Genomic DNA, 17,177 nt, shown 5'->3' with positions numbered 1-17,177 from the left:
ATTGCTCCCTGCAAAGACTATGACCACGTGTGCCAGAAACTTCTGAGGCTAATGTAAATCTTTTATTAATATATGGCCTGACTTTTTCCTCTCCAGCAATATGTGCCAGGAGAGCACTTTACTTCCTTGCATTGCCCATGTATATGGTTGTCTGTGGGTTCCTTGATTCTCCAAATTAAATGGTGATTTCTGACTCCTCTAAAGCTTTAGAGCCAGTTTTGGCATGTTATAGATCTGATCCTCTATTTCCTTCTTAATGAATTTAAAAAAAAAAGCCCAGCACTTCTTTTGGTGTATTACTTTAGAAGGTCAGGTAGTTGTTTTTGCTAGAAATGTTATGTCTAAGAGAGATCTGCTTTGAAAATTCAGAGTTAAAATTTATGGAAGAATAAACCATTTTTCTAAATAATTGCCCACAAATGGCGCATTTCATATGTGGAGGAAGGCTTTTTGTTGAGATGAATAGGAACAGGAAACTTTTGTAAGAATATTCAAGTTAACAATTCCTCTATTGTTTGGTTTTGTAAGCAAATTAAGATATGGGACTTAGGCCTTAATTTTTGCCTATTATCCTCTGCTATTGTGTATCTATAAATGTTGTAAAGGTATTGTATTATATCAATAAATTAATTGGTTATGGTCAGATATTACAGTGTATTTTATTCAGTATTCCTTTATTCAAGGATTTTTTCCTAATTATTCAGAAGATCTGTGTTCACAGTTAATGGCTTCTTACTTTTGAATGTCAGATTTTTCTTAAATTATTATAATTTTTTCCACTACATTTCTATCTGTTGGAACAGTAAAAACCACTGCTTACAGTAATAACTCAGCACTCACAGGTAGGCTGCTGTCTCCTAACAATGTAGAAAATAATTGCTCATTGAGTGCTCCCTATTATGCCTTTGAGTTTGACAGATTAGGAAATGCCACCATAGTCGACAGATAAATAATGCTTTTCGATTTTGATTTAATAGTTTTGCCATTTCTTCTTTCTCTTTTTCATTCTAATTCCCATCCCTTACCTTTGACTTGTGTTCAGATTGCAAACTCACTCAGAACAGTTGGTTACTTCACTGACTTAATAAATGTATTTCCTAATATTTTAGTATTAGGAATATTAAGATATTTTCGTGGAGTTTCAACACTGCAAAGGTTTAGCAGTTGTTATTGCCTGTATGACATTTCACCATGTTATTTATTCCTTTTTATTAATGTTTTAAGCTATGTCAATGATGGGGATGTTTGTTTCCTTGGGGTTTTTTTCCTGTATTATTCATAACATTAGTGTTTTAAAGAATATGTTATCTTAAGTTTGCCCCTAAAGTTTTCTTTGCTGGAAAGTATGTTATTAAACTATTGTAACTTTTGGTCTTAGGATCAGAATTGTCTAAGGATTTTTGTTGGGGTCATTTGGTTACACAGCTGCTGTGTACCCACATGCAGAAGTAGAATTCAGAGCTGTTCAGAGTAAAAAAAACCCAGAAATGCTTCCTGGTTTTAGCTTGAGATGAGTTTAAAGCCAAAAGAGAGCAGGTTCTATTCTTGCCTAACTTCAGGCAAACTGAGGCAGACTTTGCACTTTAGTAATTACCATGTATCTCTGCTGACATTACAGACTGTAAATGTAGAAAGAAATACTACTTGAGGATCAAATTAAGGATGTTTTGTCAAGAATACATTAAGGATGTATTTAAGGATGTATTTAAAGACGTGTGCTAAGGATATATTTAAGGATGTTTTTGCCATGCGTGTGTTGGGAGAGAAGAACTTAATCAGAGGACTGATGTTTGATTTAAACTGCCAGACACGTGTCCCCAAAACATTAGCAAGCCTTCAGTCAGTCTCTGAAATGAGCAGTTCCAGGATGAGGGATGTGGAGGACTCCATCCCTGGAGGTGTTCAAGACCAGGCCAGATGGGGCTTGGAGCAACCTGGAAGGTGTCCCTGCCCATGGCAGGGGAGTTGGAACTGGTTGATCTTGATGGGCCCTTCCAGCCCAAACCATTCTGTGATTCATATGTCACTGCATAAAGCATACTGTGACTGCACTGCTGAGACTGAAAAGTTAATTAACTCCATGGGAAATAAAATGAGATATGAATACAATGATTAAATAAGATTTTTGTTTATGTCATAAACTGACAGACATTTATTTCCAGTAATTGAATTATACAGACTGTTTCGTCTTGCCTCCTCTTCCAGTAGAAGGGCACAGGTTAAGTGGCCATGCACTGGTTTGACAGGGCATTAACTTTGGTCATGCTCAGCCAGGACTGAGAGCCAGCCCCTGACTTGACTGGCACCTTCCACAGCAGTTTGCATTTCTGTGAGTGGAGAACAGCACAAATAAAGCAAACAGCATTTCCCACTGCCCACAACAGATGAAGTGACCAGACATAACTGCTTGCAACAGTTGTTTCAGGCTGTTTCAAGACCTGTGATTATATTTTGCGGTCGCAGGCGAAATGCTTCTTAACCACCGAATTGTTTTCATTTCCTTTCAGTAACAATGCGTCAGTTCGATCACCCTCACATTGTGAAGCTCATTGGAGTCATTACAGAGAACCCAGTTTGGATAATCATGGAGCTCTGCACGCTTGGAGAGGTATGGAAACCCCTCGTGCAGCTTTGGTCTCCTCTCCGTTAGCTCACAGATCACTTTACGGAAGACCGAAAGAACACTTCCCAGTACTAACACATGATATCAAACATGATATCATACTCCTTTGTGGAATTGTGGGCTCAGAAACAGGAGTGGCAGCGTTTGACCTCCTCCTCCACTGAGGGAACTGCATCACCTCATTCCAAAGCCATTTAGTCAAGAGTTTTCAGAGAATTCAATTGCAGTTCCAGAGTGAGAGCATGACCTCTGTCAAGATGATGATAATATGATATCATTTAAACAGCATTTGCAAACATACCTTCTAGAAGTGAAATTGTGGTACATCTTTTATTCTTCCTGAGTAACGCTGCATTTTCCCTTGAAATATGTTAGGGTTTTTTCTGTAGAGTCTCTGCAGCAGAGGCCCTAGATAAGATGACTTCCCTCATTATTTTGTTTTTTTGGATGAATGGTTCAAGCAAAACTAGAATCTCACTCTTTATAATCGATTAGTTTTCTTTGAGCCTCATGTTTCTGAAAATGCGAGCTGCAGTGACATTTCATTCTGCATTGTGTATTGTCATTGTAATTATCAAACTGCAGTACATTGTCCAGAAGAAAAAGGAGAGGAGGCAGAAAAAAACCTGTAGTGGAGAAGTCATTTTCTGTCAGAAAATTACAGATTTCCTTTCCAGTGCCCAAATGACTTTTCAAAGCCCTGTTTTAATTTTTAAGGAGATTCAAGTGCCAGCTTCCAGTAGGTGCTAACTGCCTTATACTGGGAATATAGCTTATAAATATTCTGCATTTATATTGGTACTCTCTGCTAAATTCAGTTGTTTTAGCACATGTAGGTTAAAATAATGCCTCCAAAACAATACTGATCTACTCAGTGTTTGGCTTGGCCAGGTACTGTTAAGTTCTTAAATTATTTAGGCTGTAAACATGTGCTGTACTCAAGGGCAGAGTCAGTAAAAGTCCAGGAGGGCTTCACTGTGGAACAGCAGCAGCAGATGTTCTGCAAAAGGAACCTGAAAGTAGTGCACAAAATAACTGGATTTTTTTTCTTTGGCTAACCATTTTCATGTAGGAAAAAACTGGTTGAATTTAACCCAGAGTTAATTTTATTCATGGGAAGTGATTTCCTTTTCTCATCCAGCCTTCAGGGAAGGAAGTCATGCCCGTCGATACTCGTGTAAACTTTACAGTTTGAGATATGCCTCGTTCAAACTTGTTGGTTTTGGTCCTCATTTCTTTCTGTTTCTTCCTTCCTTGTGCAAAAAGCTGAGATCGTTTTTGCAAGTAAGAAAATACAGCTTGGACCTGGCCTCTCTGATCCTCTACGCTTACCAGCTGAGCACAGCACTTGCCTACTTAGAGAGCAAAAGATTTGTACATAGGTAAGATTTCATACATACATGTGTGTACGTGTCTATTTTCATGTGCAACTACTTCATATTTTAGGCAATGTCATTTTTGCAGAGGCTTCCACCAGAATGACACCCTTTTCAAGGGTGACACCTGCTGGCCCACTCCTGGATTGACTCGGAGCTGGTGCCCGATTTTAATTGGAGTCGTTTTTGACTTGATTGTTGCTTTGTGGTTACAGTATTTTTTTAAAGCTGTGAGTCAACTGTAATCTTTCAAATATAGAAAAGCAAAACAAGGGCAGATGGCTTCTTAAGTAAAGAAGAGGGAAAACAAAATATTTATAAAATACAAGTACTTGCTTAACCAGAAAATGAACCTAAATTTCCTTTGCAGTGTGTTTTGAATTTTATTCCCTTGAATCTGAACATGAACTTTCTAGGGAGAAGAGACTGACTTCAGCCTCTTACTGCATGCAATTAAGAGTTCACAGCACTCCAGTTTATGATGTACCATTAATTTTGAACTTCAGCTGTTTATTTGTGTTTAAATACTTACAGTCAAACTCTATATGTGTTGTGATAATGTGTATGCAACCACTTACATATAAAGTAATACCTATATATCTATATGCATAGATATTTATGTTAAAAATATTTTAAATAGCAGACCCATGCGATTGTTATGGCTACTTGGATTTTAACTTGCTGCTCATGGCTTGGACAAGTGAATTCTTTGCTGGGTTAGGAACTGGCTGCATGGCTGTACTCAGAGTGGTGGGGAATGGTGTCACACCCGGTTGGGGTCTGGTCACCAGTGGTGTTCCCCAGGGCTCAGTGTTGGGGCCAGTCCTGTTTAATGTCTTTATCAGTCATCTGGACAAGGGGATCAAGGGCACCCTCAGTCAAACAACACCCAGCTGGGCAGGAGTGTTGATCTGCTGGAAGGCAGGAAGGCTCTGCAGAGAGATCTGGACAGGCTGGATCAAAGGGCCACAGCCAACAGTGTGAGGTTCAGCAAGACCAAGTGCCAAGTCCTGCACTTGGGTCACAACAATCCAACCACAAAAGGACCTGGGGGTGCTGGTCAACAGTGGCTGAACATGAGTCAGGATGTGCCCAGGTGGGCAAGAAGGGCAATGGCACCTGGGCTGTACCAGCAATAGTGTGGCAGAAGGACCAGGGCAGGGATTGTCCCTCTGGGCTGGGCACTGGTGAGGCCACACCTCAAATCCTGGGTTCAGTTTTGAGTCCCTCACAACCAGAAAGACATTGAGGGGCTGGAGTGTGTCCAGAGAAGGGCAGTGGAGCTGAAGAAGGGTCTGGAGTACAGCTGGAGGAGCAGCTGAGGGATCTGGGAGATGTTTAGCCTGGAGAAAAGGAGGCTCAGGGAGACCTTATCCCCTCTTCAGCTCCCTGAAAGGAGGTCATAGCCAGGTGGGGGTTGGTCTCTTCTCCCGCGTAACAAGTGACAGGACAAGAGGAAACAGCTTCAGGCTGTACCAGAGCATGTTTAGATCGGATATTAGGGAAAATTTCTTAATTAAAAGGGCTGCCAGATCCTGGGAGAGGCTGCCCAGGGCAGTGGTTGATTCCCCATCCCTGGAGGTATTTAAAAATGTGTAGATGTGGCACTTGGGGACATGGTTAAGTGGTGGCATTGGCAGAGTTGGTTTAATGGTTGAACTTGATGATCTTTTCCAACCAAAGTGATTATATGATTTCAGCCAAGTAGCTGTTTATTTTAACTGTAGCAATAAACTCACAAAACACAACTGACACTGCAATGAAGTGGGAGAAAGCAGCACTGCTCAGTTTGCTGTACTGACATCACTGCTCAAAGCTAAATCTGTCAGTACTTAGTCACCTCTGCTGACATCCAGAGTCCAGAGACACACATAAGGGAAGTTGTCTCACCTGGGAAACTGCAAGACAGAAATTCCAAAGTCTTTCCATAATCCCTGTGGTATCACCAAAATCTGAGCTCCTTATTAGGAAACCTCATACAGGACTGAGATCTTAAACCCCTTCCTTACCTTTGCAGGCCAGGAGGTAAATTTTCTTCAGGTGGTACTTCACCACTTTGCTTTTAAATTACTAGAAATACTATTCCCTCTCTTTGGCAGGGATATTGCTGCTAGAAATGTGCTGGTGTCTACCACTGACTGTGTGAAATTGGGTGACTTTGGTTTGTCCCGATACATGGAAGACAGTACTTACTACAAAGGTAAGTTGACACTCTGGGTCCTTCTTGCAGGACAGTTAGTACACAGTTGCCTCCCTCAATATTGAGGAATTAACCAGATTTCCTTGGTCTGGCTGTTGTATTTGTATGAAAAGACAAGTTAGTCAACAGTTTAATAATGGCAGTAAATTCCTACATATGTGCTTAAGGAGAAGGATCACAAGATCTGATTTCAGTTAGAAGAAGTATCAGGTTCACATGTAGGTACACATAAATGTTGAGTCTGTGCTGTCAGTTATGCTGCAGACTTCAGATGCCACTGAACTAGGGAGATTCAGTACAAAAATGTCTTTGAAGCCTACGTTTTTCCCCATTTTGGGTGGAATACTGATCTTGAGTGCCTCCAGCAGCTGAGAGATGTCCCGCAGTGCCTGATAGAAGGGAAGTGCAGCAGGAGAATAGAGATTGCATGTTGGGTACTAAACAGTAGCATTTCAAAGCTGGCTTATATTGTTAAAGCACATATTCATAAATCTCATCTTCATTATATTCCTGGTTGCAGTTATATATTTAAAAATATGCTTTATCTGTCCCCTTACACTTCGTTATATTTCCTTGTTTCATTTGTCTCATTTCACTGAGCTACATTTCATTTTTTAATTGCTGAGAGGGGAAATAATTTTGACATGATCATTTCTTGGTGTGCTTTTAAGGTTTGTTGTTGAGGCCTTTATTGGGAGGTTTGGGGGATTATTATTGTTTTGGGTTTTGTTGGTTCTTTTTTCTGGTTTAGGTAAAGCCAAACAACTTTATTTATCGATAGTTGAAGTGCTTCACTGGAGATGGGGTTTGCATATGAATTGTTTCCCTGAGAACAAAATCTGTGTTTGAGCTCAGTAGTAGAGATAACAGCCTGCCCTCTCTTGCCTCCCCTGTAGCTTCCAAAGGAAAATTACCTATCAAATGGATGGCTCCAGAGTCAATCAACTTCCGACGGTTTACCTCAGCTAGTGATGTGTGGATGTTTGGTAAGTGAACACCACACGGTGGGGATTCTTTAATGTCTTGTTCGAGAAGTTCAGTGTTCCATTTTAACTACTAAAAATGAATAATTTCCAGATATTTGGCACAATGTTTACTGTACTTTCTGAAAATCCAGTTTCTTCCAGCATATTTTCCATCTTTGTATTTATTTTATTTTTTTTTTCTACTCAGTAAGCCTGAAGTTTCATGTGCCTTTTTACCTCTAGTAAGAAGCTGACAGAAATGAAAGTACAGGGAAATTATTTCACAGTTAAAAAGGAGATGATTTTTGGAGCTTTGCTTTTGTTTTTCTTTTTTTTTTGTGTTATACCATTGTCATTGCTTGTTTCTATTTTGTATTTTGAGTTTTATGGTGATAAACCTTGCTTAATGCATAACTCATCGTATGTAATACCCTGTTTCTAGATCTTTAATGCCAGATTCCCACTTAATTTGTCTTTCATAGCTCCTGTCAGTTTACAGAGTATGATCAGACACTGAGTAAAAATGAGGCTAAATAGGCATATCCTGAAGCTTTGATCTTTTTTCCTAAATATATGAGTTTTTTTATGTATCTGATCACCTGTGCTCAAACTGGTTCATACAACTGGTCTGGGCAGATGGAACACAGGCTGTTTTAGGGAACAAAGGTGATGAGACTTGGAATCAGAGCAAGGAAAGTCAAGCAAGAGTTCACCCTTTTTACAAATTAAAATTTGAATGTTGTTAATTGAGGGGTATGTAATAGTTTGAAGAAAACTCTAGTACAGTCAGAGGTAGAGAAATGAATTCTAATGTAAAATCTTGGCCAATCTAAAGCAACAGACCACGTTTCCCTTTGTGCTTTTAATGCTGTTTCAGTAGAAAGAGGTTTATTACATAGTTTCAACACAAAAAAATCTGGATGGATGCCAGCGTTAAAAACACCCTCAAAGTGAAAATACACCCTACCTGTCGAAACAGGCCAGTTGGAACGAGCCAAAGGGAAAAGCAAACACAGCTCATTCCACCTCGTATGAAAGATTTGAATATGAGCAACCCCTGTGACTTAGAGCAGGTAAAGGTAAAAGGCAGTGCAGTGGGAGGCCAGGCTGTGGGTCGTGCTGCCTCATCAGTAGGTGAGGTTGGTGCTGTGTGAGTGATCACTCCTCTGCTGCCAGCTGGTAAGTCCAAACCTATTCCCTGGCTGCACGCTTCGGAATAAATCGCAGTGTTAGTACAAAATTGGGGGTTGTTTCTTTCTTTAACAGGTCTTGTCGTTTGCTGGCAGTGGGGAAAACGTTGCTTTGTGTGTATTTCTCAGGTGTGTGTATGTGGGAGATCCTCATGCACGGGGTAAAACCCTTCCAGGGAGTGAAGAACAATGATGTGATTGGGCGGATCGAGAACGGTGAGCGGCTCCCAATGCCTCCAAACTGCCCTCCCACCCTCTACAGCCTTATGACCAAGTGCTGGGCCTACGACCCCAGCAGGAGACCCAGGTTTACTGAACTTAAAGCACAACTCAGGTAGGGTTTTACTTCTGAAAGGTCGTTTTCCTTGTTCAGAAATATTTATTTTCGCTTTATCTTCTGTTATGCTATTTTCTCTCTGTGGAAAACACGAGACATGGTGTGTTAAGTTTTATCTTCAGAAGGCCAGGTTGTTGTTAGTCTTTTGGAAAACCGGACCTTATCTGCTAGAGAAGATTAGATTCGGCAGTAAATTCAGATAATTGGAAGTATGAATCATCTTCTTTCTCTCCCAAGAAAAACTTCACATTTTACCAGCAATTTGTTTATAACTTTAGCTACCATCTTTGGGGAGACAGGTAGAAAGAATTTAGAGTAATTATCCCGACAACCATGTTGTGCACATTTGGGGTAAAAATGTATCTTTTCTTAAATAACTGAAGCATCAGGTGAGTGCTCTTGGAAGTTATTTTCACAGCATGTAGCACAGTGGTTGCACAGACACAGCTGTCACAGGGCAGTTACAAAGCCTGCAATAAATGCAGCATCACTGACTAGAAATTCTTTTGCCCTTTGTACACCAGGATATAGACTACCTTTTGTTTGTCTTGGAGTGAATGTGAGCACACAGCTTGGAGACCAGTCTAAATTCACACCTTAGTTTAATCTGCAATAATAAATATATTCCTGTGTGTATCTCCGTTTCGTCAGCCCCAAAGTGGGAGCGATGTTTAAACTTTGAAACCTCACTGAGATAACGTACAGACAGATTTGATATTTGTGACCAAATTGGGTCACAAATGTTGTGACTTCCGGATTTTATGAGGGCTGAGTGTGTATTTTGCGTGAGTCAGTACAGGGTTCAAACAATGCACAGGTGTTGTACATTGACAATCCGCTCTTGGATTTATTTAATTCAGTGCCAGGTTCTTCAGTTTTATTTTACGTCTTGTTTCTAAGTTGTGCTTTGTGACATGTTTTATTTTCATAATATCATTCTTTGCTGTCACTGGATGTTCATAGTTCAAGATAATTCTGTGATGGTTAAAATAAGGGACAATTTGAATATAATTATGATGCTGTTTCAGAGTTGCTATATGGATAACTTAAATACCTTTAAGTTTTTTTTCCTATTTCTTAAAATTTCATACAGTTTCATCATCTGTTAGTCTGGGAGCTCCTGTGTAGACTTATAATTCACAGAGCTAGAAGAACACTTCTCCCTTATCGTAGATAACTTACCATTATCCTCTTGACTGCATGGAGTTAACCACAAAGGAAGGAATGGCAGGGCTGGGTAGGGATTGCAAGGAAATGATGCGTGGGGAATAGGTGGGAATTGGCAGTTCACTTGATTTTTCTCTTTTGTTTTGTTTCTGGAAGAATAGGATTCTTGTCAATTTGCAGTCAGGTTGTACTGATAACTTAAAGCTGGTTGGCACAGGTGAGAATGAAGCCCTGAAAAATGTTACTGGGAAGATGGCAGTGGTGTGTAAACCCAAGCAGGGAGAGTATCTCACCGGGAAAGTAAGAGGATGAGTAAATCCAGAGTGTGCTCAGGAGCTTGGCTCTCCTCAGAACCAGCAGTCAGGGCATGTGACAAGTCAGAGTCTCCTTTGGTTACACACCAAAATATGTCCCATCGGTGAGCTCTGAAACAGGCCATGCAGAAAGACTCTGGAATTTCCATGCTGGCAGACTCTCAAACTTTGACTGCAAAAGGCTCTGAGGAGCTGGCCCTTACTGTGCATGAAGCCCAGCTTCACCAGGAGATTGGATTCCACACCTCCAGCAGCCCCTTCCAAGCTAAACCATTCTCTCACTCAGATGGAAAATACACCGAGTGTGGAGGGGTTTTTGCTTCTCTACTCATACTGGGAGATTTGAGGCATTGCTTAGAGGACAGCCTCTCTCCTGGGGCCATTGCAACCCTAAAATCCATTTTTTACTCTGTTCCCACCAAAGCAGAGCTTTCTGCCACTCCAAACTGGTGACCTTTATTTCCCAAAGTTAGGCAGCACGGTTGTCCTTGGGGCTGCTTTGCACTGCTCGTAGACAGACTTAGCCTCTTGCTGGAAAGGTTGCCAATTCCCTGATGATGAGGCAATCTCAGGCAGCTAGGAAAGGTTGGGTTTCAAAACTCAGATTCCCATGAACTTGCAAAAACAAGCCATTTCCCTGGTGGCCTTTCCCTGTGGTGTTGCTGCTGCACATTCTGGATCCTGTCCAGGGTAGTCTCTTCAAGCTGAGAGCAGACTGGATGTTTGCTTGGAGCCAGTGCTCCAGCATTGCAGCATTCCTCTCTGGTTTAATGAGAAAAGAGTCCCTGGCTTTGGGAAAAAACTCCTGCATCTGAAATAGCACTGATGGGACCATAAGCATTTCATGTGGTCTCTGTTATTTGGTGCTTTCCCCGTTTCATAGTAACAGCTGCTTTGCACAAACTGTATTTGCAGCTGATTGTGCAATGCAAAGGTGCTGATTTCTGTACAATTTATACACTGTTATTTGTTATTACATATGAATTTATGTAGTGGTATTAGGGTAGTAATTTTTATAGCATTTGATCTGTCTTAAGTGGACAGGGTTGAGTCAGTCTTCCCAGCAAACACAGAAACAAATGGGTGGGTTATGGATTTCCAAATTTAATTCCTCCTTGGATTCCAAGTCCCTTTTTCAAGTGGTGGGGAGGGGTTAAAAGTCAGATTAGGTCAGGACAGTGAGGTGCAATCCTGCTCTCCTGTGACTCTCACTGACTTGGTCAGAGTTAGAATATGAGATATTTTTAATTGGGAATCATGTCACCTTGCTGGTTTTGTGTAGAACAGATTTTTTGTCTTGCACTACGTGTTAAATAATATAAAAGGATCTTAATTTTGAGCTTTCAAATTAATGTAATTTTATGACATTTGCACTGAATCATGGAATGAATTTTGTTTAAAGTACCTCTCACTAATCCTTCCTGCTACAAATCACAAAATAAACAGCAGTTGTGTCATTGCTGAAGTTGTTGGTCACAGGTTTTAACAGAGTGCATGACCCCACTGGCATCCTTGGGCTGCAGTTCACATTGAATACAGCTGGGAAAAAAAAGACTGATTCTATGCTTTTAAGGTCTGGTTTTATATCAACAATGAGATAATTAGCTGCTGAGAACTTAACTTGAACCTTTTTGTCACTGCATTTGATGTAGATCTTGAAACGTTGCTTATAAATAAAAGGAAAAAAAACCGGGAAGGGTGAGGGTGGTTTGAATCCTCTTCTTTTGTGGCATCCTGACAAAAAAATACTATAGCACATACTTGAAATACATGTTGGAGGCTGCAAAATGCTTCATTATTGCTCCTTGATGGTGACCATTAGGAATAACGTGTAATTAATATACAAGTGCTTTCATATTAGAACAGGATGTGAAAATACGTTCATCTGCATCCAATGTGGCATTTCTGGTGGCTGGAGATCACAGAGAGAAAGGAAGAAGCAGCTTTTTTGGGGTCAGCACTTACTGTAGATTCCCACATCACACTGGTGCTGCTGGGCCTTTTGGAATGTGAGGATACAGTTCAGTATTTAAAATATTCCTACACTCAGGCTCCCAGTAAGTGTTTCCTTTTCAGTCACAGGCCAATTTCTGTAAAAAGTCCTTTGTAAATTAAATAAGTTTATCAATTATATGGACTTGTAATAATTGGGATTTTTCATCAGCCCTCACCTCGCTCAGAAGCTGAGCTGAGTTTGTCTGTTCTACCTCAGGGTTTGCTAGGGAAACCATAGGGATGGAATTCTCTGCTTGCTCCTCGTTGCTGCTAAAAATATGTGCAGTTTGGGAAAATATGCCTAGATCTGACTTTTCCTGACCTTCTGCATATTCTAATAAACTGTTCAGAGAACTTGAGCAGCTGCACTGAGGAAACGTCAAAAATATCTCTTGGCACACTCTGACTCCATGCACGGATCGGTCTCCCCTTTGTGAAAACAAAGACCTTTCTGTGAGTCATTTATATTCTTTGTGGTTTTTTTCAAGTAATGCTTCTCTGAGGCATTTCTACTTTATATTCTTGTCAGCAGAATCAAGGGCATCCAAGTACAGTTTCAGCCTGAGACCTCTGGGCTGCTGGGAAAGAACCTCCCGTTGGTACAGGCGACGGGAGAGCAGGGTGGGATGAGTTGGGGTTGTAAGGCAGAAAGCTGAGCCCCTGTTAAGAAAACCAGGTCACTTCAATAGAAGTTTGTAATTTCCAGTGATAGGGGTTTAAGTTGATGGTGTTGAATGCTGTGGCATCACAGATAAAATGGCTTTGATAGCAAGGCAGAGAGGGGTATTGGGGTTTTACTCCATTCTACAGAAGAACAGGACTGTGCTGTGACATATTCCACCCGTGGCCCCAAATTGTCAATAAGCCACCTCTAAATTTAGTCAGCTGCTAGTAGCCAACTCTGGTCTGTTCTTCTGCTCAGATTAGAGCAACTGCTGTATCAACAGCTTGGTTAAAAATCTATAGTTTATTCGTGCTTTATTCATTAATCTGGGCAGATTTTCTGGTTTGTTTTGTTTTGGGTCTTTTTAATTTGGATGTATTCCTTGAAAGATGGTAATCGTGGTTCATGGTTGTGGATGTGTGTTGGCTGGTTTCTTATATAAAAACTTATGCTGGATATTTGAAGTGTGACTTGGCTTTAAAGCAGTGGGGGTTTTGCTAGTTCTTCATGGGTTCAAGTATGAAATCTTGCATTTTCCTTATTCTGAAGCAAAAGAGAGGTAAAATAGAAAGATTCTCTCTTTATTCCCTCTCTTGGGCTGTAGTTGTTTCTGTGGTATTTCCAGTAAGATGACTTTTGCAAATAACTTGTCTGATTTTGTTTTTGTTCCACATTCTTGTGTTGCTTCAGCAATGATGGATTGAAATTGCAGCAATACTTATAAACTTGATTTAGCTGCAGTGAGACGAGATGACTTCTCTGCTTTTTAGAAGTGGCATCGTTTGGTTGGTTTTTTTTTTTGGCTGAGTAAGGAAAAGCAAAGTTCTCGTCTCCAGCAGGAATTTATTCTTGAAATAAGCACTGAAAGTTCCACGATGAGAATAGATTGCTGGAGTTGATCTCATCCCCTGCATGAGTAATTCTGGGTGGTTGTTAGCAGACTGAACAGGAGATTATAAACTCAGAACCTAGCTTTGTTTCTGGAAACTCCTGAGTGATAAAGGAGCTGGGAATAGCTCCTTCACAGAATTATCTTTACACTGGGGATGGCGATATGGAAATAATCTGCCCCGCTCACATCTCCAGACTGTCCCCGTAGCGCGCAGCTCCAAGGAATTGGCAGCTCCCTCTTTCAAAGCTTCATTCTGAGTATTTTTCAAATGGCAAATATCCAACATTAATAAGCCACATAGCAGAGCTGGGAGGAGGCTGGATGTGGGGGCAGCAGGAGCACGTTCAGCTTCAAACAGGCTTTGTAATAGTCAGAACAGTGGTAAGTAGCAAACTGGTTTTACTACTGTCTTGTACTTTGTGAAAATGCAGCCTTTTGACCTGAATGCTTAGAAGCTGAGTGAATGCTGTCAGATCTTTCTGTTTTGCTAAATTGCTTTGCTGAATGTGTTCCTGGCTGGGCTAAAGCGTGAGAGCAGAAGTATTTAAAATGGTTTTTGATTGCTTTGTTCAAAAAGGAAAAAAAAAAAAATCCCAGTGATCTGAAGCTCTTGAGTTTCAGTAAAGAACATTTTCGATTTGTTTTGAACCTTTGCAGCAGTTCAGTAGCATATTTTCTTGTGAAGAATAAGCTTTCATGCAAGTAAGTGCTTGATTGATTGTCTTTGAGGATTTCTCTGTCTAATTGTACATAAAAAGAACTGTTATGCAAAACCAATTTTGTGCAAGATGAACCACAGCTTTCTGAAAATTTGATGCTGCTTCTGTTTTCAAAAGTAATCCTACAGAAATATTTCTTCCTGACACTGGTTTTCAGAAACTGAACTAGTGGATGTGAAAGAAGGTGGTTTTTCTGTGCTCAGTCACTTTGTTAAGTAGTGTTTATCAGTCTGAAAAATGCAGGAGCTCTGGGGAGAGGTTTGTTCATCGCTGAACTGGAGTTTTACTTAATTACGATATGTTTTTCTTAGTACAATACTGGAGGAAGAGAAGCTGCAGCAAGAAGAACGAATGAGAATGGAATCCAGGCGACAAGTCACAGTATCCTGGGACTCAGGAGGATCAGATGAAGCTCCTCCCAAGGTAGCTAAGACTGCAAATTACGTGTATTTAAAAAAAAACAAACAGAACCCCTCTTTTTATTCCATTTATTTCTTCAAAGCCTCCTCTGATGGGTTTGTTCAAACCACAACATTCTGGCCAGATTTGTCATCATCTGTGAATCCTGAAATGACCCAGTTCTGCTTAAGCTGTGATTAGAACTGATCTGTGCCATGATATTTCACTAATGATTTTTATTCCTTGTTGTTTGATTTGTAAAAGGCAACCATAGTTGCCACAAAATTATTTCCTGGCCTTTTCTTTTTTTTTTCTTTCTTGCAGCACTCTACGCTGGCTAGTGAGCCCTCGGGCCCCTGTGAAGTTTATTTATAACACATTGGTGAAATGATAGAAGTCAGCTAATTGTATTTTCCTTCTTCTGGTCAGAAAAATTAGGGGTTTGCTGCCAAGGAACTTATGTGGTTTAGTTTCCACTTCGTTATGTTTCATTACTGTCCTGGTTGGATGTCACTGATGTGTTATGCAGCTGTGGGAGTCCAACCCCACCAGTTCCTGAGCGCTCTCCCCTCTCAGTGACTTGTCTGCTTCTCCTCAGAGTTATTTTTGCCAATTATTTTGAAGGCTCGAGCCTGTATTTTGAAGAATTTAATTCTGTGCAGTCACCACTGTAATGTGGAATATTGTCTGTGTCATGATCAGTTTGTGGTGAATTCCTGGAGCTTTATACACAGGCTCTGGAACTGATAATGATTCCAGGACCTTCTGCTGCACACACTCCCCAACACTCACAGGAAGGCAACTTATTTTTATTTTCTTTTGTTTCCCCATATCCAGGTTGTTGCCTGGTTGTTGCTTAGTTCTGCATTTTGATAACTTTGTGACACCCCAGGAATAAGGGCAGTGAAATTGTTGCTTTCATTTCAGACCTGTTCAGACATCTGAGATGAATTAGCAGGATTTAGTGTTTATCTAAATAGACAATGTTCCAAGTTACAGAAGCAGATAAATTGTTCCACAAATTGGAACAATATGCTGCTTGATTATTACAGCCTTGTTTGAAGAATTTGTTTAGTCTTGAAGCTTTGGGGCTAATCCAGGTAGAATAAGTTCCCTTTACCAATGTAATATGTGAGCTGCACTATATGTGAAATTATAATCGTTGGAGCTTTGTGTGTGATATATAGAAACACTGGACCAAAGAAGTGTCAAAACTGCAGTTAATTCTGCCACTGCATGTCTCTTTTGAGGGGGTCACTGTGTCCTCACTGTGTTTGTAATGCAGGTGTTGGTTATGTTTTTTATACGCTATTTTTGTGTGAAATATGGATGTGCATAATAATGGCATTGGAACAAGTTGAATTCTCTAGAAAGGAGATTTTTTAAGTGTCTTCTTAATTATTATTAATCTTCTAATGCTGACAACTAATTTTTTTTCTTCTTCCCAAGATTCATTATAAAAGTTTTATGTTGTTATAGGTCTTAAACTCTATTTTATTCGTAGCCTTGCACACGTTCTCAAATAATTCACAGCTATCACAGTCCATACTATGAAATTGCTTTTATCTCACAGTGATATTTCTGTTAGAAACCTGAGACAGAAAACATCCTGCTCCAGAATGATAATGACTTTTTTCATAAAGTAATGATAAATTCTACAACATCAAAGTAATGTGGTCTGAAGGAGCCCTTTGCAGAATGATGAGGTTTGGGGTTTTTTTCCCCCTCTTTGTTTGATTCTCCTCATGAAACAACTAGCAGCACTGTTCCTTATCAAAAAAAAAAACACCCAAACAAACCTCAAATATACCTTTGGAGGTTCCGAATCTGATCAAAAGCACCTTCCTGGTTGAGGCAATTAGTTACAGAGAAGTTAACTATCAGAACTAACTTTATACCTCAGAAAACCACATGGATATAATCATGGTAAACAAACCAGTTTGGTTTGTGTTATTCTGACTGAAGCAAAAGAATTTACTTTTGGGAACAGTCACAAAAGCCACAAATTAACAGCAAAATTTGGAAACAATGCTCTATTTGCACCTGGAAACTTGGGTTTAAGAATTATGTTCTTAGCTGATGTCCTCTCTGAACAGCACAGAGCAGGTCACTTGGTGCAAGCAATTAAATGAACAAAGAATTCACAGAGCAAGCATTATTTATCGATGTACCAAGCAAACAATTGAGCTGCATCAATTTCCAGGCAAAAATGGAGGAAAACTTAATTTCAGTTGTTTTAAAAAAGTGGTAGTAGTTGTAGAAAATCTATTTTAGGGGGGATTTTTTGAGTTTGTTTTTGGGATCACCACCTGTAAATGTTTGTCTCACTGAAAAGT

General features: G+C 40.1%; 1 protein-coding gene across 18 annotated transcripts in view; it reads left to right on the top strand.

Annotated features, from left to right (window-relative positions):
* PTK2 (protein tyrosine kinase 2) overlaps positions 1-17,177 on the top strand; it is a 190,770-nt gene that overhangs the window by 154,798 nt on the left and 18,795 nt on the right. For 16 of the 18 annotated variants that reach the window (XM_051802056.1, XM_051802045.1, XM_051802044.1 and 13 more), the window contains 6 exons: positions 2,508-2,608; positions 3,890-4,005; positions 6,099-6,199; positions 7,096-7,185; positions 8,484-8,688; positions 14,754-14,865. In XM_051802056.1, coding sequence (XP_051658016.1) covers positions 2,508-2,608; positions 3,890-4,005; positions 6,099-6,199; positions 7,096-7,185; positions 8,484-8,688; positions 14,754-14,865 — 725 coding nt within the window. Of the gene's footprint in view, positions 1-2,507; positions 2,609-3,889; positions 4,006-6,098; positions 6,200-7,095; positions 7,186-8,483; positions 8,689-8,711; positions 14,105-14,753; positions 14,866-17,177 lie in introns of those variants that run through there. The other 2 variants (XM_051802060.1, XM_051802059.1) reach the window with 2 other exon arrangements.

Source organism: Manacus candei, unplaced genomic scaffold (assembly GCF_025592945.1).
Source record: "Manacus candei isolate 608988 ecotype Guabito, Panama unplaced genomic scaffold, ASM2559294v1 h1tg000054l, whole genome shotgun sequence".
Taxonomy (NCBI): domain Eukaryota; kingdom Metazoa; phylum Chordata; class Aves; order Passeriformes; family Pipridae; genus Manacus; species Manacus candei.
This window is presented reverse-complemented; position numbering and strand designations above follow the sequence as displayed.